At 41.7% G+C, this 26823-nt stretch overlaps 1 protein-coding gene across 1 annotated transcript; it reads left to right on the top strand.

Moving 5' to 3' along the window:
• The first annotated feature begins 371 nt into the window (after window positions 1–371).
• Window positions 372–26023, top strand: LOC139530922 (sacsin-like). The gene is made up of 8 exons (XM_071327727.1): window positions 372–572; window positions 789–833; window positions 1059–1146; window positions 1380–1491; window positions 12326–12472; window positions 12706–14143; window positions 14419–14507; window positions 14626–26023. Exons 2-8 carry the CDS (start codon window positions 808–810, stop codon window positions 25674–25676), a joined length of 12951 nt encoding a protein of 4316 aa, XP_071183828.1. The 5' UTR covers window positions 372–572; window positions 789–807; the 3' UTR covers window positions 25677–26023.
• The last annotated feature ends 800 nt before the right edge of the window (window positions 26024–26823 follow it).

Genomic DNA, 26823 nt, shown 5'->3' with positions numbered 1-26823 from the left:
CTGCTATGCGATCTCCTTACCAATGGCAAATGCATGTTTTATCATAAGGCCTATGTTCAATGTTTTTATTAGCCTGCCATTATTATAATTCCTGTGCACCAAACGCCTCAATTCCCCTCAAAATAACAATATTTGCTTGCAATACAATTGATCACTAGAAGTTGTGCATATGCATGGCCTGAGATTTGCGTCACGAAAAGTCACATGTATCAAAGTGGCGTGTTTCGTAGGGAGTCGCCACGCTATTGCCTTTCACAGGCTCCCTTGTTTGAATCACATTCACATCCTGATCAAAGTTTCGTTTCATACACGGAATTGCATGAAAACGAAACAACTTTGTTATTCAGAATCTGACCGGACAGAACAGGATAAATGGGCTGTAAAGTTTCATTTCACCACGGTGGAGGAAATGTTGATAAACTGAAACTGTTGAACAGTCTGGTAGGGAAGGGTTATGGAGGGGCTCATACGTATAGACATGGGCATATAAAACCATTAGCCTACTAAGAATATTTAGTCTGACGACATAGGTGGCTTCAGATGACTTCTTCACACTCCGTGAAATGATTGAGGTAAATTGATCAATTTATGTGTCTTAAATACAACAAATGTCTTATGATAACTTTCATTTAGTTATAGGTTATAATTATGACTAGGATACTTGAACATTGATTATTACATTTCTGAACTATAGTGACATTTTTGTTTTCTGTCTGATTAGTACGGTTATATTTGTCCTGCCATATTATAACCCTGATTTATTATAATTAATTCATTGGTTTCTGTAGAATCCTACGATGTGGAAGGATGAGTTTGAGTAAGAGAAAAACACAGTAAGAAGAATACTTTTACCAGTATAATTATTTTAAACCAGTTGAACTAGTTGCTTGGTGTGTGTGGAAATGTCAGTTATATTTTACGAGTTTATAGAATTAAAACAATTTATTCCGAATTTTAGTAGATAGAATGTAGAGATGTAGAAGAATGAGTTTACATTTTCAACAATACTGTGAAAACTAAAATATCCAACTTTTTCACTTCAACCTGTTTTTATTAAGACATTCATTTGGTGCAACAGCGCCCCCTTTCATTGATTACCTGAAGGACATCCTGCGGAGGTACCCTGATGGAGGACAGATATTAAAGGTGAGTTTGATCAATCAATCAATTAATCATGTCATCTGATCACTCTGGAAAAGAGTGTCTGCTAAATCACCAAAATGTAAACCTAACTTAAATATCATCACAGTCACTACATTTAAAGGAGAAGTGTGAGTATCTTGTTTTGTATAAGTTGGCCATAGACCAATTTACTATGCAAACGTTAGTTAAAGGCACCTATGTAAACATCCCTATCCTTATCTGTACTGTGACTATAGGAGCTGATCCAGAATGCGGATGATGCTGGGGCGTCGAAGGTTGTGTTCCTCCATGATGAGAGATGCTACGGCAGACAGAGCCTCAAGACTGAAGGCCTGGGGAAGTACCAAGGTACCGTTGTTTCATATTTGCGAAGATTGAAAATAAATAACATTGATGTTTGACAGTGGGTTTATGAAAGTGTTGTGATTTCACTTTAATAACCCCACATTAGGCAGTAAATGTAGAAAGGGGTTTCTACCACAACATCTGGAAAAAAGGCATAAAACAGAGGGCAACATGCCCAGATTAATATAAGGTGCAGAACTGATTAGGATCTTGATCATCATGCTGGAATGCAAAAATACAAGTGGTCACAGTATTAGGAAACATGCTTGCCCTGGCTCATGCAGTGCCACCAGCAAACATGTGGTGAGCTGGCATTTTTCCAAAAACGTTAAAATCGGTGTGGCAATGCCCCATCACTTTGATTTGGTTACAAAACAAATATTGAAGCAAAAGCGTTGAAAAGAGGGATAAACTTTGACTGTTGTCCTGTTTGAGAGCAGGTCCTGATCTGTATGAATGTTGTCCTGTATGAATGTTGTCGTGTCTGAGAGCAGGTCCTGATGTTTTACTCTGATAATCAGGCTGTAATACACAATTAGTTGGTATATACCGGCAGAAGCTAATGCTTGCAAAATCATGTAAATGTACAAGCCAGAATAACCAGGTTTCCATCCAACCATTTAATGTGGATGAATGACCTGCTGCATAAAAACGTCACTACAGACCTTATGGAAACATCAGATTTGTTGACAAAATGTCCCAATGTCGACAAAATAAATACGTTAGACAAGGTGGGATATTTTTGGGGGTCTGTGAAATACATGATGCAACAATTGCAGTGGGAATGCTTTTATGCGCAAATATTGGAATCAAGCAATTATGTTGTAGCCATAGAGATAGATAGAGGACTAATCTTTATATCTGTGCCATCGTGGCTTCTGTGACAGCATGGGCAATGCCATTGAAGCTATAAACCATAGGAATCCCCACCCAGTTGACTACTTTGACTACTTTAAAATGGTGGAAGCATGGTGGAAGCCCTCAATAGAGTCCCACAGTGGAGGTGTCATAATACCCATCAAACCTAGCGATTAAACAGGGAAATAGTTCCAATCATTTTTGATCCAATTAACTTTTACAATAGGGGATTTTAGAAATACTTAAAATAAAATAAGGGCTGTGTTTCGTGAAGGCTTGCCCTGAAGTGACGTTTTGATAACCGTGTAAATCTCTCTAGAACAAGGTGACTTTTATCAATATATTCAACTGTATTTACCCCCCAAAAATGAAATGCTAATTAGCTGCTAATGTGGCTATCATGAAGAACTGCAAATGCCATGATGATCTGGACGAGATTGCCAAATCGAGGTAAAGGTAAGAATCTATGGATCAACTATCTAATGTTAGCTAAATGTAGTAATTAATAAATTGGCTACATTTCTTTAAATTTACAATTCTGTAAACTGTCTTGTGCAAGTTTTAAATTGACAATTGACCAATTCGGCACATTTTGGCAAACTCCTGGCAGACTTGATACAAAATATAGTGTAGTAATGTAATGCTTCACTGAATCAGTCTGAAACTTTGCACAGACACTGCTGCCATCTGGTGGCCATAATCTAAATTACACCTAAACTCCTATCTGATTGTAGATGGAACAAAAAGATATATAGAAAACGCATGTTTTTTTGTTTGTATTATCTTTTACCAGATCTAATGTGTTATATTCTCCTACATTAATTTCACATTTCCACAAACTTCAAAGTTTCCTTTCAAATGGTATCAAGAATATGCATATCCTTGCTTCTGGTCCTGAGCTACAGGCAGTTAGAGTTGGTCTGATCCATTTAACAACAGCTGGTGCGCGATCTGTAATATTAAGGAAGTCTCGAGGTTTTGCTCGCCTGAGGTAGAGTACCTCATGATAAGCTGTAGATGACACTATTTACCAAGAGAGTTTTCAACTATATTTTCCGTAGCTGTCTATTTACCGCAACAAACCGATGCAGACACTTAGGCCGCACTCAACGAGCTGTATAAGGCCATAAGCAAACAAGAGAATGATCACCCAGAAGCGGTGCTCCTAGTGGCCGGGGACTTTAAAGCAGGAAAACCTAAATCTGTTTTACCTCATTTCTATGTGCAACCATAGGGGGAAAAAACTCTAGACCCCCTTTACTACAAAACAGAGACGCGTACAAAGCTCTCATACTCCCTCCATTTGGCAAATCTGGCCATCAATTCTATCCTCCTGATTCCTGCTTACAAGCAAAAACTCAAGCAGGAAGTACCAGTGACTCGTTCAATACGGAAGTAGTCTGATGATGCTAAGCTACAGGACTGTTTTGCTAGCACAGACTAGAATATTTTCCCGGGATTCATCCGATGGCATTGATGAGTATACCACATCAGTCACCGGCTTCAAGAATTTGCGCATCGACAACGTAGTCCCTACAGTGACCGTAAATGTACATATCCCAACCAGAAGCCATGGATTACAGGCAACATCCGAACTGAACTAAAGGCTAGAGCGGCCACTTTCAAGGAGCAGGACGTTAATCCGGATGCTTGTAAGAAATCCTGCTATGCCCTCTGACGAACCACCAAACAGGCAAAAGCGCCAATACAGGATTAAGATTAAAAACTACTACACCAGAACTGACGCTCGTCGGATGTGGCAGGGCTTGCAAATGTTACAAACTATAAAATTATTAGATGAAGATCAGATCAAATGTTATGACCAATTTATGCAGAAAGCCAAGTAATTACAAAGGGTTCACATACTTTTTCTTGCCAAAAACATCTGCATTGTTGGTTAACGGCTTGTTAGTAAGCATTTCACGGTAAGGTCCACCTGTTGTATTTAGCGCATGTGACAAATACTATATGGGAAAACGATTGGAACCATACCCCTGTTGACCTCTAGGTTTTATGGGTATAATGACACCTCCACTGTGGGGCTCTATGGCACTGCCCATGCTAAAACTGTCTTTTGGCCACTAGAGGCCTCTATCATTCTCTATGGTTGTAGCCTACTACCACCAAGACATGGAAAAGCATACAGAGTTCATATGCATATGGAATAAGTTATCATGAACATAATTTATTGAATAACTTAACTTATGGTGGTTAACTGCACGGTGATGAGCTTCATGCAAATTTCCCAAAAATATTGAGGGTAGGCTAGGCCCTATCATATGAATGATGCTGGTGACATGATGATCGGTTCTTGGCTGCCAATTAATAAAATGATCTTGTTTTTATCCGTATCTCATCATATAACCTACCTTGTCCACTTTATCCGCAAACTGTTGTCTATAGAGCATGATTGGGCAAAACCAGATTGGGCAAGTATGTTTGTAAGGCAAGTTTTTGTAACAAAACCATGGTAGAACTGAGCATTTGATGGAAACACAAAAAACGTATTTAACATTTTTGGTACATGAAAGCGTAAGTGCAAAAGTGCTTTTATGTGCACTATGTCATCAAGCTATTTTTTTCTATGCAGATTTGAGAATATTCGCATGAAAATCTGTCGCCAATTGGATGGAAACCTAGCTAATGTTGAATAAAATTACATTTAAACATACTTTACCGGTTGTCTGTGTGGTTTGTCCTTCAGCTGCTCAAAAGCCACCAAGGTAAAGTTTGTTTAATATTGAATATTCAAGATTGCCATGACAATGAATGCATGACAATGGTATATTTTGAATCAGGGGAGGATGGAGAACAATCCACACTTGTTTATTTTTAGAATCTTCAACTTTTTTTAAAGATTAAATCTGAAAATTGTGTTTTTTGTTTTTTATACATTTTTATTCAAGAGCACATAAAGAACATGTGCCATACATACACAACATATCTTTGCTGTCTTTAATGAGGGTAATTACATTCACATGTTAAGGTTACATTTAGGCTGAATAGTGGAAATATTTCAAGAGTCTGAATAAGAATACAATTTGGATAAAGCCACAGAAAAACAACAGAAACAAACAAGAAGAAATGACAGAATAAGACCAGTAAGATATGTCTGGAACTCTGACCAGACACCTTCATACCTATACTGTCTATGTTGCAAGATTTCAGTAATTCTCTCCATGTCAGCAAGTTCCCCACATAGACGTAACCACATATCTTTTGAGGGTGCATGTTCATTTTTCCAGCATTTTGTTACACATTTCCCTGCTGCTGCTAAAAGATAAGCTATCAATTAAAGTGGAGAGGATTGCAGTGTATTCATAGGAACAATACCTAGAAGGAGATGACATGGGTCTGGTTGAATAATAATATCTGTGATGTCCTGTATAACATGGAGAATTTCAGACCAAAAATACTGGATTGCCAAAATATGTAATAAAGTACCTATTTGTCCACACTGCCTCCAACACGTAGCAGATATTCCTTTTTTCATTTTATTAAGTTTATCAGGGCTCATAAAAAAACAATGTAGTACTTTGAATTGAAACTCCCTTGTTCGGTTACATGTAGTGGCTTTATATACAGTGGGGAGAACAAGTATTTGATACACTGCCGATTTTGCAGGTTTTCCTACTTACAAAGCATGTAGAGGTCTGTAATTTTTTATCATAGGTACACTTCAACTGTGAGAGATGGAATCTAAAACAAAAATCCAGAAAATCACATTGTATGATTAAGTAATTAATTAGCATTTTATTGCATGACACAAGTATTTGATCACCTACCAACCAGTAAGAATTCCGTCTCTCACAGACCTGTTAGTTTTTCTTTAAGAAGCCCTCCTGTTCTCCACTCATTACCTGTATTAACTGCACCTGTTTGAACTCGTTACCTGTATAAAAGACACCTGTCCATACACTCAATCAAACAGACTCCAACCTCTCCACAATGGCCAAGACCAGAGAGCTTTGTATGGACATCAGGGCTAAAATTGTAGACCTGCACAAGGCTGGGATGGGCTACAGGACAATAGGCAAGCAGCTTGGTGAGAAGGCAACAACTGTTGGCGCAATTATTAGAAAATGGAAGAAGTTCAAGATGACGGTCAATCACCCTCGTTCTGGGGCTCCATGCAAGATCTCACCTCGTGGGGCATCAATGATCATGAGGAAGGTGAGGGATCAGCCCAGAACTACACGGCAGGACCTGGTCAATGACCTAAAGAGAGCTGGGACCACAGTCTCAAAGAAAACCATTAGTAACACACTAGGCCGTCATGGATTAAAATCCTGCAGCGCACGCAAGGTCCCCCTGCTCAAGTCAGCGCATGTCCAGGCCCGTCTGAATTTTGCCAATGACCATCTGGATGATCCAGAGGAGGAATGGGAGAAAGTCATGTGGTCTGATGAGACAAAAATAGAGCTTTTTGGTCTAAACTCCACTCGCCGTGTTTGGAGGGAGAAGAAGGATGAGTACAACCCCAAGAATACCATCCCAACCGTAAAGCATGGAGGTGAAAACATAATTCTTTAGGGATGCTTTTCTGCAAAGGGGACAGGACGACTGCACCGTATTGAGGGGAGGATGGATGGGGCCATGTATCGCGAGATCTTGGCCAACAACCTCCTTCCCTCAGTAAGAGCATTGAAGATGGGTCGTGGCTGGGTCTTCCAGCATGACAACGACCCGAAACACACAGCCAGGGCAACTAAGGAGTGGCTCCGTAAGAAGCATCTCAAGGTCCTGGAGTGGCCTAGCCAGTCTCCAGACCTGAACCCAATAGAAAATCTTTGGAGGGAGCTGAAAGTCCGTATTGCCCAGCGACAGCCCCGAAACCTGAAGGATCTGGAGAAGGTCTGTATGGAGGAGTGGGCCAAAATCCCTGCTGCAGTGTGTGCAAACCTGGTCAAGAACTACAGGAAACGTATGATCTCTGTAATTGCAAACAAAGGTTTCTGTACCAAATATTCAGTTCTGCTTTTCTGATGTATCAAATACTTATGTCATGCAATAAAATGAAAATTAATTACTTAAAAATCATACAATGTGATTTTCTGGATTTTTGTTTTAGATTCCGTCTCTCACAGTTGAAGTGTACCTATGATAAAAGTTACAGACCTCTACATGCTTTGTAAGTAGGAAAACCTGCAAAATCGGCAGTGTATCAAATACTTGTTCTCTCCACTGTAGTCTTTTCCATATATTCCCCCACCTCTCCTCTGATATCTGCACCTGTAATTCAACCTGCCACGAGTTTCTAAGATGATCTAAAGTTAATATTAGCATGTTAAAACCTGTTTGGGATAGGGGGCAGTATTTTCACGTTCGGATGAAAAGCGTGCCCAGAGTAAACTACCTGCTACTCAGGCCCAGAAGCTAATATATGCATATTATTGGTAGATTTGGATAGAAAACACTCTGAAGTTTCTAAAACTGTTTCAATGATGTATGTGAGTATAACAGAACTCATATGGCAGGCGAAAACCTGAGAAAAATCCAACCAGGAAGTGGGAAATCTGAGGTTTGTAGTTTTTCAAGTGATTGCCTATCCAATATACAGTGTAAATGGGGTCATATTGCACTTCCTAAGGCTTCCACTAGATGTCAACAGTCTTTAGAATGTTGTTTCAGGCTTCTACTGTGAAGGGGGAGCGAATAAGAGCTGTATGAATCAGGGGTCTGGCAGAAAGCCATTAGTTTAGTCACGCGCACGGCCGTGAGCACAAGCTCCGTTCCTTTTCATTTCTAAAGACAAAGGAATTGAAACATTATTGAAGATTTATGATAAAAACATCCTAAAGATTGATTATATACATCGTTTGACATGTTTCTACGAACTGTAATGGAACTTTTTGACCTTTCGTCTGGACCTAGTGCCTGCGCCCTGTGCTTTTTGGATTACTGGACTAAATGCGCGAACAAAAAGGAGGTATTTGGACAAAAAGATTAACTTTATCGAACAAAACGAACATTTATTGTGGAACTGGGATTCCTGGGAGTGCATTCTGATAAAGATCATCAAAGGTAAGTGAATATTTATAACGCTATTTCTGACTTTTACTGACTCCACAACATGGTGGGTATCTGTATGGCTTGTTTTTGTGGCTGAGCGCTGTACTCAGATTATTGCCTGGTGTGCTTTTTCCATATAGCTTTTTTGAAATCTGACACAGCGGTTGCATTAAGGAGAAGTATATCTTTAATTCTATGCATAACACTTGTATCTTTTATCAAAGTTTATGATGATTATTTCTGTAAATTGATGTGGCTCTCTGCAAATTCGCCGGGTGTTTTCGAGGCACAACATTACTGAACATATCGCGCCAATGTAAACTGAGATATTTGGATATAAATATGAACTTTATCGAACAAAACATACATGTATTGTGTAACATGAAGTCCTATGAGTGCCATCTGATGAAGATCATCAAAGGTTAGTGATGAATTTTATCTCTATTTCTGCTTTTTGTGACTCCTCTCTTTGGCTGGAAAATGGCTGTATGTTTTTTTGTGACTAGGCGCTGACCTAACATAATCGTATGGTGTGCTTTCGCTGTAAAGCCTATTTTTGAATTTGGCGCTCTGCCATTTCAGTGGATGTTGTCGAGGGGTTACACTAGCGGAAACCCTAGCCTTAAGAAGTTTTAAGGATATTGTGATAAAAATTTGAAACGGTTCCAATGTTTTCCCCTTGATAAAGTCATTCAATCTCGTCAATAGGAGTAATCGTCTGTCATTTTTGTAACAATAATGTTTTAACAAGTACTTGAAGGTACCTATAAAAATTTGTTTGGCATACAATGAATTCTTCCTGGATTTCTTGAAATTATTTAACAATTGAGCCTTTGAATAGTTGAGAGACTACAAAGCCGTCTCTTTTCCCAGTCCCTAAATCCTTGGGACATAGTAGCAGGAAGAAAGGCTGGGTTGTGGAATATAGGTGAGTCATTACTCATTTAATATTGGCGTTGAACCTCCATGTCTTCAATGTAAGAGTAATAATTGGGTTTTGTTTATCCCTGTCAATAGAAATAGGGTCTGCTATAAAGAGAATACAATGTAAAGGCATATCACAATATTGACTCTCAATTTCAAGCCATGACAAATCCTTTGGTTGTTGAATCCATGATGCTATGTGATTAAGTTGCACCGCCCAGTAATATGATTTAAGGTTAGGGAGGCGAAGCCCACCCAATTCTTTGAACAACTGTAGTTTTTTATAACTAATAGGAGCCTTCTTATTTTGCCATTAAAATTAGCCTATTGCTGCATTTAGGCGAGTAAAGGTTTTAGCGGGAGTTTTAACAGGAAGCATTGAAAACAGATAAAGCAGTCTTGGTAAGACATACATTTTCACTGAAGAAACCCGACCTGCTAGAGATATTGAGAGGGGCATCCAACGGTCTAGATCTTCAGTGATTTTACTAATCACAGGGTAGTTTAAAGCATATAGTTTCCCATAGTCTGACGTAATATTAAGACACAAGTAACGCATGCTTGTATCAGTCCACTTAAAGGCGTAGTTGTCTTTTATACTCGAGGGTGCATCACCAAATGTCATCATTGCAATAGTTTTACCAACGTTAATTTTATAGCCTGATGTAGCACCTATTAATTTTTATATATTTGGAATTGTTGTCTCAGCCTCAAGTACAGGATGACATCATCTGTATATAGAGATATATTGTGAATGTTTATGGCACTTCGAATAGCTTCCGACCAGAGGGTAAGGGCAAATAACTGGCGATAGAGAATCTCCTTCACGATTTCCTCGTTGTAGCGAAAAGGAATGCGACATATTCCCATTCGTTATAACAGATGATTTTGGACATGAATATATTTACTATCCATTTCAAAACGCACTCCCCAAAACCAAACTTTTTTAACGTTGCTAAAAGAAAGACCAGTCGACGCGGTCAAATGCCTTTTCAGCATCGAGAGATAGCATAACTGTTTGTTTGAGTTGGGTCTTAGAGTAATTGATAATATTCAGAAGTCGTCTTATATTCGACGTTGAGTGACGTCCTTTAATGAACCTGGTTTGAATAATTTTGTTATTACCTCAATGATTTTACAGTCACAATTTGTACTTACTGGTCTATGGGAACCACAGTCTAGTCGGTCCTTACCTGGCTTCTTTAACAGGGAACGGTTGCTTCCAACTCAAATAATATTAGGCTATAAGAAAACAGAACGCAAAATAAATTCATTCAAGCATATGCGGACAGGCATAGTAATTGTCTCTTGTTCCAAAGCAGGCTGTCCTAAACAGTAAGGGTTAAATGGTGGAAATGAAATGTAATCCGAAAGCATTGTCTAAATCAATAAATAATCAGCAAATTTTAGGCTAATATTTTCAGTAACCTACACTTGGGTAGCCTATATGGAATTGCAATAAAACGTTTTTTCCAGATTAAATAATACCTTATCATCCCGACACACTGTAGGTCAAAGATTGATTAATTATTCCAGCATTAAACTCCCAATTAATAGCATAAATTCAAATAGTTTCAAGTCCTTAAGAAGAAGGGGTTGCTTCAATAGTCAATGTGGACTGGACAATGTTCCGCGGTAGATTTGAGCTACTTCTTGGGCCTTGAGTCCTTCTGTCTCACTCCTTCTGGGTCCAACAATTTTCCACATAGTGGGCATATTTTTTCAGACCCTGTCCTCGGGTCTGGAAGGTGGTATAATCCCAATGGAGTGCAGGAAAGACTCGGCATCAGGTACAGAATCAAAGATGTGGGTTGCTCTCATGGGTGAGGTGCAGCTTCGCAGGGAACATCAGAGAGTATGTGATGTTTTTTATCTGCCAATTGGAGATAGATATGTGCTTGTCCTTGTAGAATAGTTCTCCCTTGGTTCTCAACAGCTGCATTATCTCCTGTTTCATTTCGAAGTTGAGAAGGCGCACGATGATAGAGCTGGGCCTCTGTGTGTTCTTCGCTCCAGGCCTACTCTGGGCTGCAGGTGCCGTTCTGTGGGCTCTCTCCATGACCAAAGGTGTAGCAGCATCGATTTCCAAGACCTCCCTCAGCATCTTGTCCACAAATGTAGAAATTGTCTGCCCCTTTTCTGCATTGGTTTCGAGCCCAAACATTTGAATATTATTCCAACTGTACTTTTTTACAATACCTCTACTTGGCCCATCAGGTAGTTAATAGCCTGGTTTTGTTGTATTAGCTTTTCGTCATGTTCCTCTTTTTTTTCAGTGTGGGTCATCCGTATCATTTTTCTCTAGAGTAGCCTTCATGCAATCGATAAAGGTTTGCATCTTGTCGAGTGAGGTGGCTGTTTCTCATTGAAATCACTTCAGTTTTGCCATGAGAGATGAATCTCCGCCATCTCTGTTTCGGCTGTGATGGCAGCCTCTACCATCTCGTGGAGTTGGGCTCAGTTAGCGACTTAAACACGGTGAACATAGCGGAGTATCTTCTCTTTGATGCCGTCTTTCATTTGAATACTTATCCTGACTCATTGCCAGTCCGATTTAGAAGGTCAAATATGTACTTTTAACTCGTGAAGTTCAATTTAGGACAGAATTGTCACAGAGCTTGATCAGCAAACAGCCTTTCCCCAGAATTCCATGCACGATTCTCCAGAAAATATTTCAAATAAAAAGATTGTCTTTATTGTTCTCCATCCTGATTCAGAATATACATTTTGTCATTGTCATGGCGTGCTTGGTTCAATAGCAAGAGAAACCCGAATATCCAATATAATTTTACCTCTGTGCCAAACCAAACTATATACCTTTATTCAGATTCAGATGCAAATTTTGAGCAGCTGAAGGACAAACCGCACAGATAAATCGGTAGAGTAAGTGCAAATGTAATTTTATTTAACATTCTGGCTTGTAAGGAACATTTACATGATTTAGCAGGCATTAGCTTCAGGCTGTGTATACCAATGAATTGTATATTACAGCCTGATTAATTATACTACTGATGTTTATGAACGTTGTTGTGTCCGTGAGCAGGTCCTGCTCTGTATGCCTTCAACAATGCAGAGTTCACAGCAGAGGACTGGCAGGGGATCCAGACCACCGGACGGAGTGTCAAACGCAACGACCCAAATAAAGTTGGCAGGTTTGGGATCGGATTCAACTCGGTCTACCATATAACAGGTGAACCTCAGAGTATTATTATCACAATGAAAGAATCTAACCATGAACATGCGCTAGCTATATCACAAGGTCTGCTTGATATGCCAAAATCCATATCACAGCACATGGATCTATACCGGTATACTGTAAATGTAGTCATACCACCCATTGCTAAGTTTTAATTTCTCTTCATAGCCAGCTTTTCATTACATTAGAGCATTTTATTCACACTCAGTAATATTGATCATTTCTAGATGTGCCATCCATATTCAGTTCCAAGTACCTGGGCTTCCTGGACCCCCAAGAGAAGCTCTTTGGGGAGCGAACTGGAGGCTTCCAGTGGTCTCTGGAGGAAGAGGAAGACAAGGAAACTCTACTGAATCTGCAAGATCAGTTCCAACCATTCAGAGACGTTGTCAAACTAGTCAGTGGCCAAAGGTGGAAGGATATCATCCAGGAGGAGCAGCACTTTAAAGGGACACTCTTTAGGTTTCCTTTACGCAGTGAAGCCTCAGAGATCTCAGACAACCTGTATGACTCCAATAAAGTAGTTCAGCTTTTCGACAGCTTCATTGCGGATGCAGACATAAGCACTCTGTTCCTGAGGAATGTGTCATCAGTCTCCTTGCAGCATATCAACACCAAAGGATCCGTTAATGTCCGGCTTACAGTGACCTCAAGTCCCACAGTTGATCTGAGTCTGAAGACAATGAACGAGTCAAACATTGATGGATCAACCTGCTTCAAAACCATCACCTCTACTTCCGAAGGCAAGAAGCAGACAAAGATCAAGTGGCTTGTGACAACATGCTGCATGAAAGAGGGAAATGTTCCGGAGCTAGATTTACTGGCCAAGAAGCTGAGTTTCCGCCCTCAAGTTGACTTGGCATTCCGGTGTAGCCAGGAGAGTGTCCTGACTGATGGCAGACTGAGTGTCTTCCTGCCCCTCCCAAACAATGACTCCAACAAGACTGGCTACCCGGTCCATGTGAACGCCTGCTTCGGCCTCACTGACAACAGGAGACACATCAAATGGCAGGAGGAAGACCAGAAGTATGATGAAGCTGCGAAGTGGAATGAGCTGCTGGTGAAGGAGGTCCTCCCTCACACATACCTCCTGATGCTGCAGGATGCCACCAACCTAGCCAAGAGCTCCACACTCCCCGTCTCATATGTGTACAACATCTGGCCAGACCTCAGTCAGACCAAACACAAAGACAAGTGGCATGGAATTGCTGAAGACCTTCTACAACGTCTACTCAAACAGAATACCGCCATCTTCTCTCTAGCTGAAGACGAAAGACAGTTTGTTTCTCCCGCCGTGGCTGTGTGCCCATCCGATGACACCATGCCGCCTGAAATGATGGCTGCCGTGACCAGGGCCTTGATTGCAGGTGGAGAAAAACTTGTCACCTTCCCAGATCATGTCTCCAGAGCTGTCCAGCTGGCCTTCCCAGACCCTGACACACTGACATGGGTGACTCCAGCTCTTGTAAGGGGTGTTCTCCGCAGAGGTGTTGTGTCTAATCTCTCCAACAATGACAAACTGTCTCTGCTGCAGTACATATTGACTGATGAGAATTACCACGACCTCAGGGGTCTGAAGATGCTGCCTCTCAGTGACGGGACTTTCAAGACATTCACAAATGAAGAGAAGGACATCACTCTCATTGACAATGACGCATTTCCAAGGTAAATTCTCAATTGTCTTAGTCAGGTATGGAAATAAAGCTAGACAGGGCTAGTAGAAAATATGCCAGAAATGTGTCTTCTTAAATATCACATTGCATAGATTTTGGACCCTTTGCTCTCCATCTGGGCTATTAGACATTGTAGTCTTCTATCCCGGCTGGCCCATGCGCAAAATCCTTAAATTCCATCCCTGTATACATTATAGTATTTTTCATATGGATAATCCATTCCCTTTCTCCATTAATAATTTACAAGTAACTATTCTCTTCATACAGAGTATTGCTGCCAGGTTGCAAAGACCTGTTTCTGCCTGATGATCTCAGCACCACTAGCATCCAACATTTGAAGCAACTAGCTGCAACAAGTAAGGGAATATATTGTACAATTATGTTTAACAATGAAAGGTGTTGGATATTATGTAGAATTGCAAATACCTGCATGTTTGTCACATGGCTATTATTTTCATATCTCCATCTTTTTAGATATATTCAACGTATTCAATGTAGATGTGGAAATCGTGGCTACATTTGCCAAGAAGACTCTCCCAAAGGACTGGTCATGTCACCTGGGTCATGTCACACAGACAGGTCATGTCACCTGGGAGGTAGGGAGTGCTCAGCACCCACCATTGAAATGGCTCAGAGAGTTCTGGAAATGTCTCAACACTCACTGCATAGATCTGAGACGTTTTGAAGGCATGCCACTGATACCCATCGAACCACTACATGATACTAGCCATTCTGTCATACTTGCAAGACTACAACAGAATCCAACCATGATTTTTCAGAAAAGCAAGCAATCCATCTTACCAGACAAAATAGAGAAAGTCATGAAGAAGGTTGGGGGAACAGTCGTTAACAGAGACAAATGCCTGAAACACCAAGATCTTGACTCGTACGTACTACCACCATCGCCACAGAACACTCTACAGGTGTTCATGAACTTAGCTGCTAGTCAGGTCATCAGTGGAATCAGGTCTGCTCCTTACCATGAGAAAGAGGAACTCAAAGCCTACCTCTCTACTCTGGATTCTCTCACAGTCCATGAGAGAGACCTGCTCTCAAAGATGCCTCTCTTCCAATCAATGGCCGGAGAATATGTCCCCACCCAATACAAGCAAGCAGTGGTTTTGGGTTCCACCCCAGCTCTCCCCACAGAGCTCCCCATGCCGGATTCCATTGTCCGGTGTGCAACTGAGGCTGATCGCAGGCTCCTATTGTTGCTCAAGATTGATCTCTTGAATACTGCTCAGGTGGCCGTTCATTTGATTGATGGAGTTGAGAAGAAGTATTTCAAGAAACAAGAGAGAGAGGGAATCATGACCTGGATATTACAGCATGGCAGTATCCTCTTCTCACAGAATAGGACTTTGTACAAAAAATGCCAAGATTTGAGCTTCATCGAAATAGATGGAGAGCTGAAGAAGACCTCCAGTATTTTTGATCCAAACAATGAAGCCTTCAAAGTCCTTTTTGAAAGAGAATTCTTTCCTCCCGCAGTGTTCACAAATACTCCAGAGAAGCTTGACAGCTTAATACGTCTTGGATTGCAGACAAAGGAAACTGACGTCTCAGCAGACAACGTGTTGCATGTTGGCACTCATATTGATAAATCACATGTTCATTCACAAAAGGCTTTCAAAAAAGCAGAAGCACTTCAAAGACTATTGAATGGCAATGACCTGCTTTCCCAATTCTCACATCAGCAGCTGCAGCACCTATCACAGCTGCAGTGGGTCCCTTGTGAGAATCCTTACATCACGAAAGAAAATAACAGGGAGAAAAGTTTCTACAAGCTGGAGGAGATACGACATTCAGAGTACGATGGCATTGTAGGGCATGTCATGCCTCTTACAGGAGACTTTAGTCAGAAAGTAAGCAGAACACTTGGTCTTCTACGTCTACCTCCTGCTGAGAAGGTTGTGGAGAATCTGTCAGCATTGGCAGCTGTGGCCAAGGCAATGACAGATCCAGATAAGGACGTGCAGTTTAAAATCAAGCTGCATAGCATTTACAAATACATGCAAGATCACATCTGTGAGGTCAGGGAAGTGATGGACAAAAGAGTCATACCTTGGCTGTGGATACACAATCATTTTGTTTTTCCTCGTGATGTAGTCTTGGACTACCCACCTGATTTGGATCTGAGCTCGTACATTGAGAAGGTGCTAGACGAATTTCTTCCATACAAAAAGTTGCTGACAGAGTTTGGAGTGAAGACATCACTCTCAGAGAAAGAAATAGAGGACATCCTTCATGACATCAAACAGACCATTGAAAAAAGGCCCCAATCTTTTGGAAAACCCTCAGAGCTGAAAGTGTCAATAGCCATTCTGAACTGGATGTGGAGAGAGAAGAAGAGAGTCAGGGACAATATCCCAGTGCCGGTCATGTCAGGAAGTCAGAGATTTACCCTGCAACCATTGTCCAAGACAGTGTTTTGTGATATAAGCAGGGATGGTCTGGAGGATCTACAGAATGACCAGGAGGAGATTCATGTTATCCACGAGGAGATTCCACCGGCGACGGCACAGTGGCTGAACATCCCTTTCCTCAGCACCCGGATCCTGCGTCCAGAGTTCATTGGAATAGAACAGTGTGGGCAGTCAGAGCCCATAACTCTGAGGATTAAGAACATTCTGAAAGAGTATGACGAAGAAAATGACATCTTCAAAGAGCTAATTCAGAATGCAGAAGATGCTGGGGCAAACACCTGTAAGTTCATGGTGGATTTCAGGGACCACAAAGATCCTGCTGACAGCCTCATAGACCAAGGCATGGTTCTTTGTCAGGGACCGTGTCTCTGGGCCTTCAATAATGGGCTGTTCACAGAGGATGACTGGAAAAACATTGTCAAACTCGGATCTGCCTCAAAGGAAAACCAGGTTGAAAAAATAGGGAAATTTGGACTTGGATTTAATGCGGTGTACCATGTGACTGATATTCCCTCAATCCTCAGTGGCAACAAGCTTCTGATACTTGATCCAAATGTTACACACCTGCAAAAGCACATACAAAACAAAGCAACTCCTGGAATCAAGCTCAACTTATCTCGGGAGCAGCTTCTGCACAGGTTTCCTGGTCAATTCAGACCATATGAGCGGATTTTTAATTGCAATCTTTCAAGAGACAGCACTCAGAATTTCTACCCGGGCACGCTCATTAAACTACCTTTCAGGACACAAGAGGAGGCTGTCAAGTCAGAAATCAGCAGAAATGTGTATGACAGAGATGACATAGTGACATTTCAACAGAACCTGAAAAACAACTCACAAACTCACCTCCTCTTTCTGAAGAACATCAACACGGTATCTCTTCAAAACCTTCCGGTTGATGCTTCCACTCCTCCTCAAGACGACCAGATAGAGAAGATTTTCACTGCCACCAGAAAGGTTGTGAGCACAATCAAGATTCCAGAGGACACTCCTCTAGGAATATTACAGAATGATGCTCTGAAATGTCTGATGAAGCGTGATGCGAAATGCCAAGAGGTCATTGACTGCCATAGAGCCAACATAGCTGAACTAACACAACAACATTGTGATGGATCTGATGTCCAGTTCTGGCTCCTATACAATTGCTTTGGGACAAAGAATTCTTTACAAATGGTCCAGAGAGACAATAAGCAGACAGTGCTCTCTTTGCCAATCGGAGGTGTTGCTGTACCTTTAAACAAAGAACCAAAGACAGGGAAATGGGTCCCTGGAGAAACCAACCTGGTTGGCCAGGCGTTCTGCTTCCTCCCTCTCTCTGTTGCCACAGGGCTCCCAGTGAACCTGAACGGATCCTTTGCTGTGACCTCTAATCGGAGAGGTCTGTGGGAGAGTGGAGTGAAATACGACTGGAATAGAGCTCTCCTTCAGGATGCTGTTACAACCGCATATGTCAGTACACTGCTAGTGTTGAAGAAGATGTCAAGAAATGGAACCCTTCAACGTTATCAGTACTATACCTTTTGGCCTAATGGAGAGAACGTGAACAAACCCTTCAAACCCTTGGTTGATACATTTTACTTGGTCGTCAGTCAGCACTTCTTTGGCAAACCTCTGAAGCTCTTCAGTGATGGGGAAAACTGGTGCTCAATGGACAAAGCCAGATTTCTGCACCCAACTATTCAAGAGGACAAGGCTGTTGGAGAGCTTGCAATGAAGGTCTGTCAAAGCAATTCAAGCACATCTTATCTTGTTGTTCCTCTGCCTTTGTGGGTGAGACAGAGTTTCATACAGACCGGTTTAGATGAGATTCTCCAGCAGAGAACATTTGACTGGGAAGCATTTTACCAAGAAGTGGTATTCAACAACCTGAACACTATGGACCAGAAGAGTAGGAATGCTCTTGTGTTGCATGCTATTGACCTGAAGGACGATGCCATTGACAATCTACTAAGGAGCTACCCATGCATTCCTACAAAGAAAAGTGGAAAACTTCAGTACATCAAAAAACTTGTGAATACTTCTGGAAAAGTGGCACACTTGTTTGAGCAAGAGGAAGGACGGTTCCTCGGTGGAACCAAAAATGACTTTCATTCCCCTAAAAGGATTCAACGTCTGTCAGAACTGGGGATGCTGAGTGACCAGCTCCCTTTGGAGGACATCACAGAAAGAGCAGAGACCATTGCCAACATCTGGAAAAAAGACAAAGGCAAAGCATACAAGCATCTTCAGTGCATCCTGGAGCTGATGAGGGACTCCCTAAAGGATGAAGCCTCGCCTCACTGGGAGACTCTGAGAAACACCTTGTTCATTCCAGCATGTGATCCAGTTAATACATACGCAGGGAAGGGTGGGGCAGTGAAGGATGAAATAGTTAGACTTCAAAAGCCCATTGACATTTACAGTGACAGATGTCGCCATCTAGTTGACATGACACAGTCTGTGGTAGACTCTTTAAATCTGAAAATACACAGTGACGATGCAGTGCTATGCATACTGGGAGTTTGTGAAAGCCCATCACTCGAGACAGTGCTTCAGCAGCTACAGGAAGCATCCAAGCACTCGGAAACATGTGACAAACAGACGCTCTTCAACACAGCCCATAATTGCTACAACTTTTTGAACAAATGGCTGCATGATGAGAAGGAATTGACTGCCATTTTTGAAAGGGCACACTCATTCCCCTTTATCCTTGTTGAAGACAGGTTTGTGGATGTAAAGTCTGTGGCTAAAAATCAGGAATTTGATGCTAAACCTTATCTTCATGTGCTTCCAACTGCCTTCTCCAGTTTCAAGAAGCTCTGGAAATGTCTACGCATCCAAAAGCAATTCACACCAGAACAGTTTCATGGTGTACTGAAGAAACTCAGCCAAGCCTATGGCATCAGCCCACTTTCCAATAATGATCTAGAAATTTGTCTGACAATACTCCAAAGGGGATTATATGAGGCCAAAGATGAAAAACAAGATGACTGTCTCATACCTGATGAAAGGGATGTTTTGCAGCCATCTAACCAGCTGTATTTCAATGACAGCCCCTGGATGGAAGTGTCAGAAGATGTTACTTTGTGCCATACAAAAATATCTCGCGCCATTGCACTTCATTTTGGGGTGATCACAACAAGACATCACACCCTGCTAAAGCATTCAGTAGAGAACTTCTCACCATTTGCTGAAGAGTTTGGACAACGTGAGAAACTGACAGTTCGCATTAAAAACATAATCTCAGCTTATCCCTCGAAGAAGGACATCCTGAAAGAACTCATCCAAAATGCTGATGATGCAGAGGCCACAGAAATTCACTTTGTTTGGGACAAAAGACAGCACAGCACAGAGAAAACATTTGGAAAGAGATGGAATCCACTTCAGGGCCCTGCACTGTGTGTGTACAACAACCAGGTGTTTTCTCATGCTGATCTGCAAGGTATTCAGCAGCTGGGAGAAGGTGGAAAGCACCACATTCCAGGGAAAACCGGAAAATATGGACTTGGGTTTAACTCAGTCTACCACCTGACTGACTGTCCTTCGATCCTAACCGGTGACAAATGGCTCTGCATATCTGATCCCAATCTGAAGTATGTTGAAGGATCACGAGAATCACCAGGAGTCAAAATCTTATGGAAAGAGGAATGTAAGAACACCTTCATGGATGTTTACAATACATTTCTCCCAAAAGAATTCTCTCTTAAAGAAGGCACCATGTTTAGGTTGCCTATCAGGACTGGTGCCATGGCAGAAACCTCAGAAATATCCGACAATGGGGTCAATGTTAGAGATATGGCGGAACTGTCCTCAGCTCTCTGTGAAGACCCTGAGGGATTGATAATGTTCTTGAAGAACATCAGAAAAATCCAGTTTCATGAAATCAACCCAGGCACAGGAACTCTCAAGACTACCTTCTCGATTGAAAAAAGTATACATGAGAAGAGCATTGCAGAATGGGTTTCTTTTCAAAACCACGTACAACAGTCGCTGCTGTCCCACGGACAAACACCACAGCAAGCCATTTACAGTGTCAAGATTTCATCATCCGATAAAAGGCAAAGCCAGTGGATCATTGCAGAGCAGTTTGGCTCTTTTAAAGGAAACACTGATATGGAAGGACAGACTGGCAGAGTTCCCCAGGCAGCTTTGGCAGCATGTGTAAGCTCTCAGCCTAGAAAAAGAGGAACAATTGTCAGCACAAGCTCTCTGCCTAAACAGGATGACTTCATTGGACAAGCATTCTGCTCCCTGCCCTTGCCTGGTAAAACTGGACTTCCAGTCCATGTCAACGGAAACTTTGAGGTAGATTCCTCCAGACGGGGTTTCTGGAAAGAAGATGGGAAAAGTCTGAAGATGGATTGGAATGAGTCCTTGAAATTGAATGTCATCGCCCCATTGTATGCTGCCCTTCTCAATTACATCCGTTGTGACCTAAAGAAAGTGAAAGTCAATTCCATACATCTTGATTCAGACCTTGATAGCTCATACTTGTGTTTCTTCCCCACCATCACCAAAGACACTGGCCAAGATTGGCATGAAATGATTCATGAAGTGTACAGGTCAGTCAATGACAGAAAACTTGACCTTATTCCAGTGCTACACGGCTCAACTCGACAAGTTCAACACAGGTCAATAACAGAGTACACTGTTGAGTGGTCTAGTGTGAGCAAGACGGAACCAAGTGATGCACCTCATTTGAGCAAAGAAAATAAATCTATGGTTTCTATTTTAGATGATCTTGGAATGCAGTTGGTTCCTTCATCCAGAAAAATGGAAGAAATATGGACCAGCTTCAAAACGGCTGGGGTTGAAGTGAGAATAGTCAGTCCCTTGACGGTGGGTAACTACCTGAGGAAGAAACCACTGAATGATCCAACTCACACTGAAATGGGTTTACCTCTACCCATTGGCCAGACTTTGATCAGAGACCAAGAGAGATGCTCCATTCTCTTGGAGTACTGTATCAAAAATGTTGTAGTTAGTGAGGACAGTTCCAGTTCAGTCAGTAGACTTAAAAAAGATGCTAACAAGAAGAGTTCCAGTTCAGTCACCGGACTTCCACTGCTTCTCACTCAAGATCAGATTCTTAGAGTGTTTGACCCTGACTCTCCCAAGCTTCTGTCAACATTTTACAGAATGTTCCATGGACATCATGAGGATTTTGCTGATTTCAAAACCAACACCAAACATTTTGAGGTTCTACAAGATGGGAACTTTCTTAAAGAATTGACAATTCCAGTCGCAGCAAAGTATTTGAAACCTATACTTCTGCACCTCCTTCAAAACTGTGAAACCGATCCACACTGTAGGCTACATGTACCAAACCAGATAATACACTCATGGCTGAAAGAACTATGGACATTCTTTAGTTATCACATAAATCCTACAGCTTCAATGGATGGAGATGGTAACCAGGCTCTGATAGCCATCAAGGAGCTGTTCTCTGACTGCCCTATGTTGCCTGTTGTGTGCCCAAGACTAAACAACAAACATGTTCTACAAACAATGAGGAAGATGTCCAGTGTGATTCTGTTCTCAAAAGAAGAAATTCAATTAATTCTCATGAAACTTGGTCTCATGAAACTGGACCTTACATTCTTCCAAGAAGTGAACAGGCATCTGCATCAATATCTACTCCCTGAGCTCTTGAGGACAAGCGACAGCAGTGCTGTGTTAGACCAAGTCCACCAGCTGGAACATTCAGAATTTCTGCATCTTTCAGATGATGAGTTGAAGACACTTCAACATGTCCTACAGTCTGGGATATGCTCATGTAAAAACAAACAGGACTACCAGAGAAAGCTCAAGTCATTGCCACTATTTGAAACCATACAGGGTGGACGGCAGCGTATTGATGGACCCAGAAATGTACACATCCTCAACACAGAGTTCAGGGAAAGGTTTCCAGATGTGTACATGGCAGATGACAACAACATTTTCCTGAAATACAACTTTGTAAATGAGAGCTTGTCAAAATACCTGAGCATTAAGATCTTAAGTGATTTGGAGTATTATGTCCAGTTCATTCTGCCTTTCCTGCACAAGCTAAACAACAACCAAATGATCCACTCTGTCCAGCTGTTGTTGTCACTACAACTCAAACACGACTATCAGCAGTACCATGATAAAATCATCTCGATAATGAAAAATGTGAAATTCATTCAGGACATCCATGGGAATCTGCAGATGGCCTCCTACTTCTTTGATGAGAATCAAAAGTTGTACAAGGTGATGCTGCCGCAAGAAAGATTTGTGCCAGAAAGCTTCTGGAATGAATTTAATAACAGAGGGAACATAAATGTCAAGAGTCAAGCACGGAAACTGCTCAAAGAACTTGGAATGAAGTGCACTGTGTCAGATCAGGAAATAATTGAATTTGCTCATCAAATTGAATCGGATGCCAAAGGCACTGCCAGCCTCAAAGAGCTGAAACTGATGTCGTCTACATTGTTTGAAACTATTTTGAAAAGAGATGTCAAAAAGCAAGCACCAGACTTTCTGAAAACTATTGCTGACATCAAGTTTGTTTTTCCTGTGGAAATTCAAACGAGGTTGTGCAACTACCACCAGTCATTTGCAGGAAAGAGGACCGTAGTTTCAATCAGAGGTTGTCTGATTGAAAAAGATGTCCTCCACCAATGCCTGATTTGGACATCCATGCCAATACTGCACTTAGGAAACTGCAATGAAAAGCATATTCAAATTATTAGAGAAGCAGGTGCAATTGACCAACCCCCTTCTGAATATGTGACAGAGAACCTCAGAAACATCTGTCAGTCACCATGCCAAACTGCTGACTTGGTTGGAACACGAGCTGAAGTGTTCCGGACATCTTACACCTATCTACAAACAATAGAGTTTGACCCCAAGCCGTTGACTGATCTCCCTGTGGTGCTTGTGGAGGAAGATTCTGCACTTGTAAAGACCAAGCAAACAGCTCTGGTACTGCTTCATTATGTGGAGTTCAGGCCATATTTGTACTGCATTCCTCCAAAGGATGTCAGGTTTGCAGAATTCTTCAAGAAAATTGGCGTAAGAGACGAGCCTACTGCAGAGCAGTACTGCAATGTTCTACAAGAAATCCATGCAGATTCCACCGACAAGCAGACCCTTCAGCCAAATCAGGAGAAAACTGTCAAGCGTGCTGTGGAGCAGCTTTTTCGTCTGATAATCAAATTGCAAGAAAATCAGTTAACCTCAGAAATTCCCAAGACCTTGTATCTACCTTCAACCGATGGCAGACTGTACCCTTCAGCCACACTGTATTTCAATGACACAGTCTTCAAGGTTAGTAGATTGGAGGGTGCCATTAAAGACAAATTGAAACTCCTGGAGAAACTGAGCAATTGCCATTTAGAGAACGACATGTATGAACATTGTAAAATGATGCAGTTGTTGCCCCTGGAGATACAACCCAAAATGCTCTCTCAGATTACTGTAGAGAATGTGGTGGAATCCAACATGCAACTGTGTGAGTACGGGGAGGGCTGCGAGTTCAGTGGATGGTTTGGGGCACACCTGTCCTCAGCTCCCTTCATGCATGGTCTAGTGTGTCTCATCAGAGAGCAGTGTCAGGGCAAGATATCACAAGGCGATGCTGCCACCATGTGTCAGAAAACCTTTGGCGGCATTGAGATCACCTGCTGCAACAGCCTTGAAACAGTGCTTCAACTTGGCCAGGAGCTACTGAGTGACACCACTGCTGTCACACAGGTGTATGTAAAAAAGGGCCAGCAAGGTTGTACCTTCTACCTGAAACACAATGATGACCAGGCCCACAAAGTGAAGAGTGAGATCATCATGAGACTTACTAAAGAGATTAATGCCCTTCTTAATAACATTCTTGGCTCAAACCTCCTGCTAGTTCTAGGACACCTTCTTTCGTGTGATAGCATGAAGGAAGTCAAGACAACTCTAGAACAGAATGGAATCCATGACAGTGCTGATACTGAGGACTCCTTGAAAGGGCCACCGGAACCAGGAAGTCCTGTTCCTGAAGAGTGGCATGATGCCCTGGATATGAGCTTCCTCAACAACTATGAATCTGGGGAATATGTTGGCTTTAAGAATACGGCAGAGGAGGAGCATTGTTGCTATGCAGTTATAGTGGAACAGCTGTGTGTGCCATCTGGCCAATCAGGACAGGGTCCCTACAGATACAAAATACAGATTGGGAAAGATGAAGTCATAGAAGTCAGTGCCCTTGATCTCTACCAATTTAAACGGGAAAAGAAGCCTTTCTCATACTCTTCCACTGGAGCAACGTGCATGGAACTGGTACAACTGGGAGAATCTGTGCAGCGGTCTTCATCCACAAAGACCTCACCACAGTCTCTGGAAGAAGCCAAAAAGGAAATAGACAAATGTCTGGCAGAGATTTGGATTCTGTCTGCAGAGGAGCGGTTCAAGGCCATCAGACGCCTCTACCTGAGGTGGCACCCTGACAAAAACCCAGACTGCCAACAGCTAGCCACGGAGGCATTCAAGTATCTGAAAAACAGAATTGAGGATCTTGAAAACGGCAGGACGGGGAAACCATCCTCACACAGGACGGGGAAACCATCCTCACAGCAGTGGAACACACATTTCAGAAACTTCTACAACCAGTGGAACCAAGAAGCTCATCGCCACCGGTGTGGGAGAGAGAGGTTCTACAGCGGACACAATACTAGATACAACTTCTGGACACATCATGGAAATGTACCACAACCCAACCGAGCAGAGGCTGAGCGCTGGCTGAGACAAGCACAGTGTGACCTAGCCGCTGCTGACAACGACACAGGAGGCAAGACCACAGAGTGGACTCTGTTCAAGGTACATCAGGCTGTGGAGAAGGCTCTGGTGGCAGCAGAGTACAGAAGACATGGACATCATTGCAAAGACAGCTCCATCTCCAGCCTAGCTGAGCGGGTGTCTGGCTACAGCCCCCAGTTAGACACTCTACCCAACATTGTGAGCAAACTGAAACAGCTGGGAGTTGACCCCAAGACCACTCAATACCCAAACTACCACCCATCACCACACATTCCCAATAAGAGGTTCAACTATGAGAACGAATCAGAGGTGCTGGACATGGCATCAAAGCTTCTGTGCAAAATAGAAATATATATTCATTGATTGAAGACATCGCTTACATATTGCAATTGGGCATTGATAGAAAACAAAAACATGACACCCAGTTCATTTAGAAATGCTACAAAAAATGCTAAAGGCTATTTCACTTGATTTAGAAATGCTACATGTAACTTTCATGTTGTGATTTTATGCTTTACTGAGAGTATGTTATACACGTAGTGGTTCAATAATTCCTTTGAAGAATCAATTAAAAAGATTAAATGCTTTTTTTTTTTTTTGTTAAATGCTCACAAAAATACAGTAACATGTTTTTCCACTTTTTCATGTTGAAGATATTGTTCTAATAAATGTCAGAAATAAACATGATTTAATAAAGATTGATCATTCTCTCTCTGCATCCTCTCTGACACATGACAATATTAGAGTTCAAGTACCTCAGAGATCATGCATTACCAATTACAATTAGTTTAAGGTTCAAAATAAAAAATAACATTTGGATTTCATTTTACTTGAGGAATATTGGTGAATTGCTGAGACGGTATTGACATCTTTAATACATTGTGGCAGACCAGGGGGTTTGGTCAAGACATGTACACAGATCAGACACAATTCTATTAGCTCGGTTTCAAGGGTGTTCATTAAATAACAAAGAGAAAAGAATAGGTCTCCTAAAACTCAAAATGTTACAAGGCATCTTTTCATTTGTTTGCTCCATTGTCTTCAGGCAGAAACATGTTAGTCTGAAGAGTTCATTTTAATCATCTTCACTCTCTTAACACACATCTTCACCAAGATCCAACAGCTGGAACATCTTACATAAACTCTGTACAAACAGCAGGTGGCTGCCTGGGCCCACACGGTGCACTTAGGGCTGGATTCAGACTGCAGATAAGTAGAGGAAGATAAGTAGACTAGACTCAATTCAAGCCGTATCGCTGAAGTTCGGCACTATAGCGCGATTGAAATGTATAGGCAATGTTCCCGCGTGTGTGGAAACTACATTCACAATCATCGCTGCATATGTCGGCTCAATTGGAAAATACCTTAAAATTTCAATCATGCTATAATGTTGAACTTCAGCGATACGGATTGAGTTGAACCCTAAACATGAACTTCAGTCAAAAAACATTACCTTTAAATTTCAATCACGCTGTAACGCTGAACTTCCAATACAGATTGGATAAAGGTC

This window comes from Salvelinus alpinus, chromosome 9 (genome assembly GCF_045679555.1).
Source record: "Salvelinus alpinus chromosome 9, SLU_Salpinus.1, whole genome shotgun sequence".
Lineage (NCBI taxonomy): Eukaryota > Metazoa > Chordata > Actinopteri > Salmoniformes > Salmonidae > Salvelinus > Salvelinus alpinus.
Note: the sequence above shows the minus strand (reverse complement) of the source record. Positions and strands in the feature narration are given on the sequence as shown.

Bases quoted from the DNA above. Each gene is read 5' to 3' on its own strand.
- LOC139530922 (XM_071327727.1), top strand. From the start codon at position 808: ATGAGTTTGAGTAAGAGAAAAACACA. The intron at 834-1,058 runs GTAAGAAGAATA...GTTTTTATTAAG, and splicing joins TTGAGTAAGAGAAAAACACA to ACATTCATTTGGTGCAACAG. The intron at 14,144-14,418 runs GTAAATTCTCAA...CTCTTCATACAG, and splicing joins GACAATGACGCATTTCCAAG to AGTATTGCTGCCAGGTTGCA.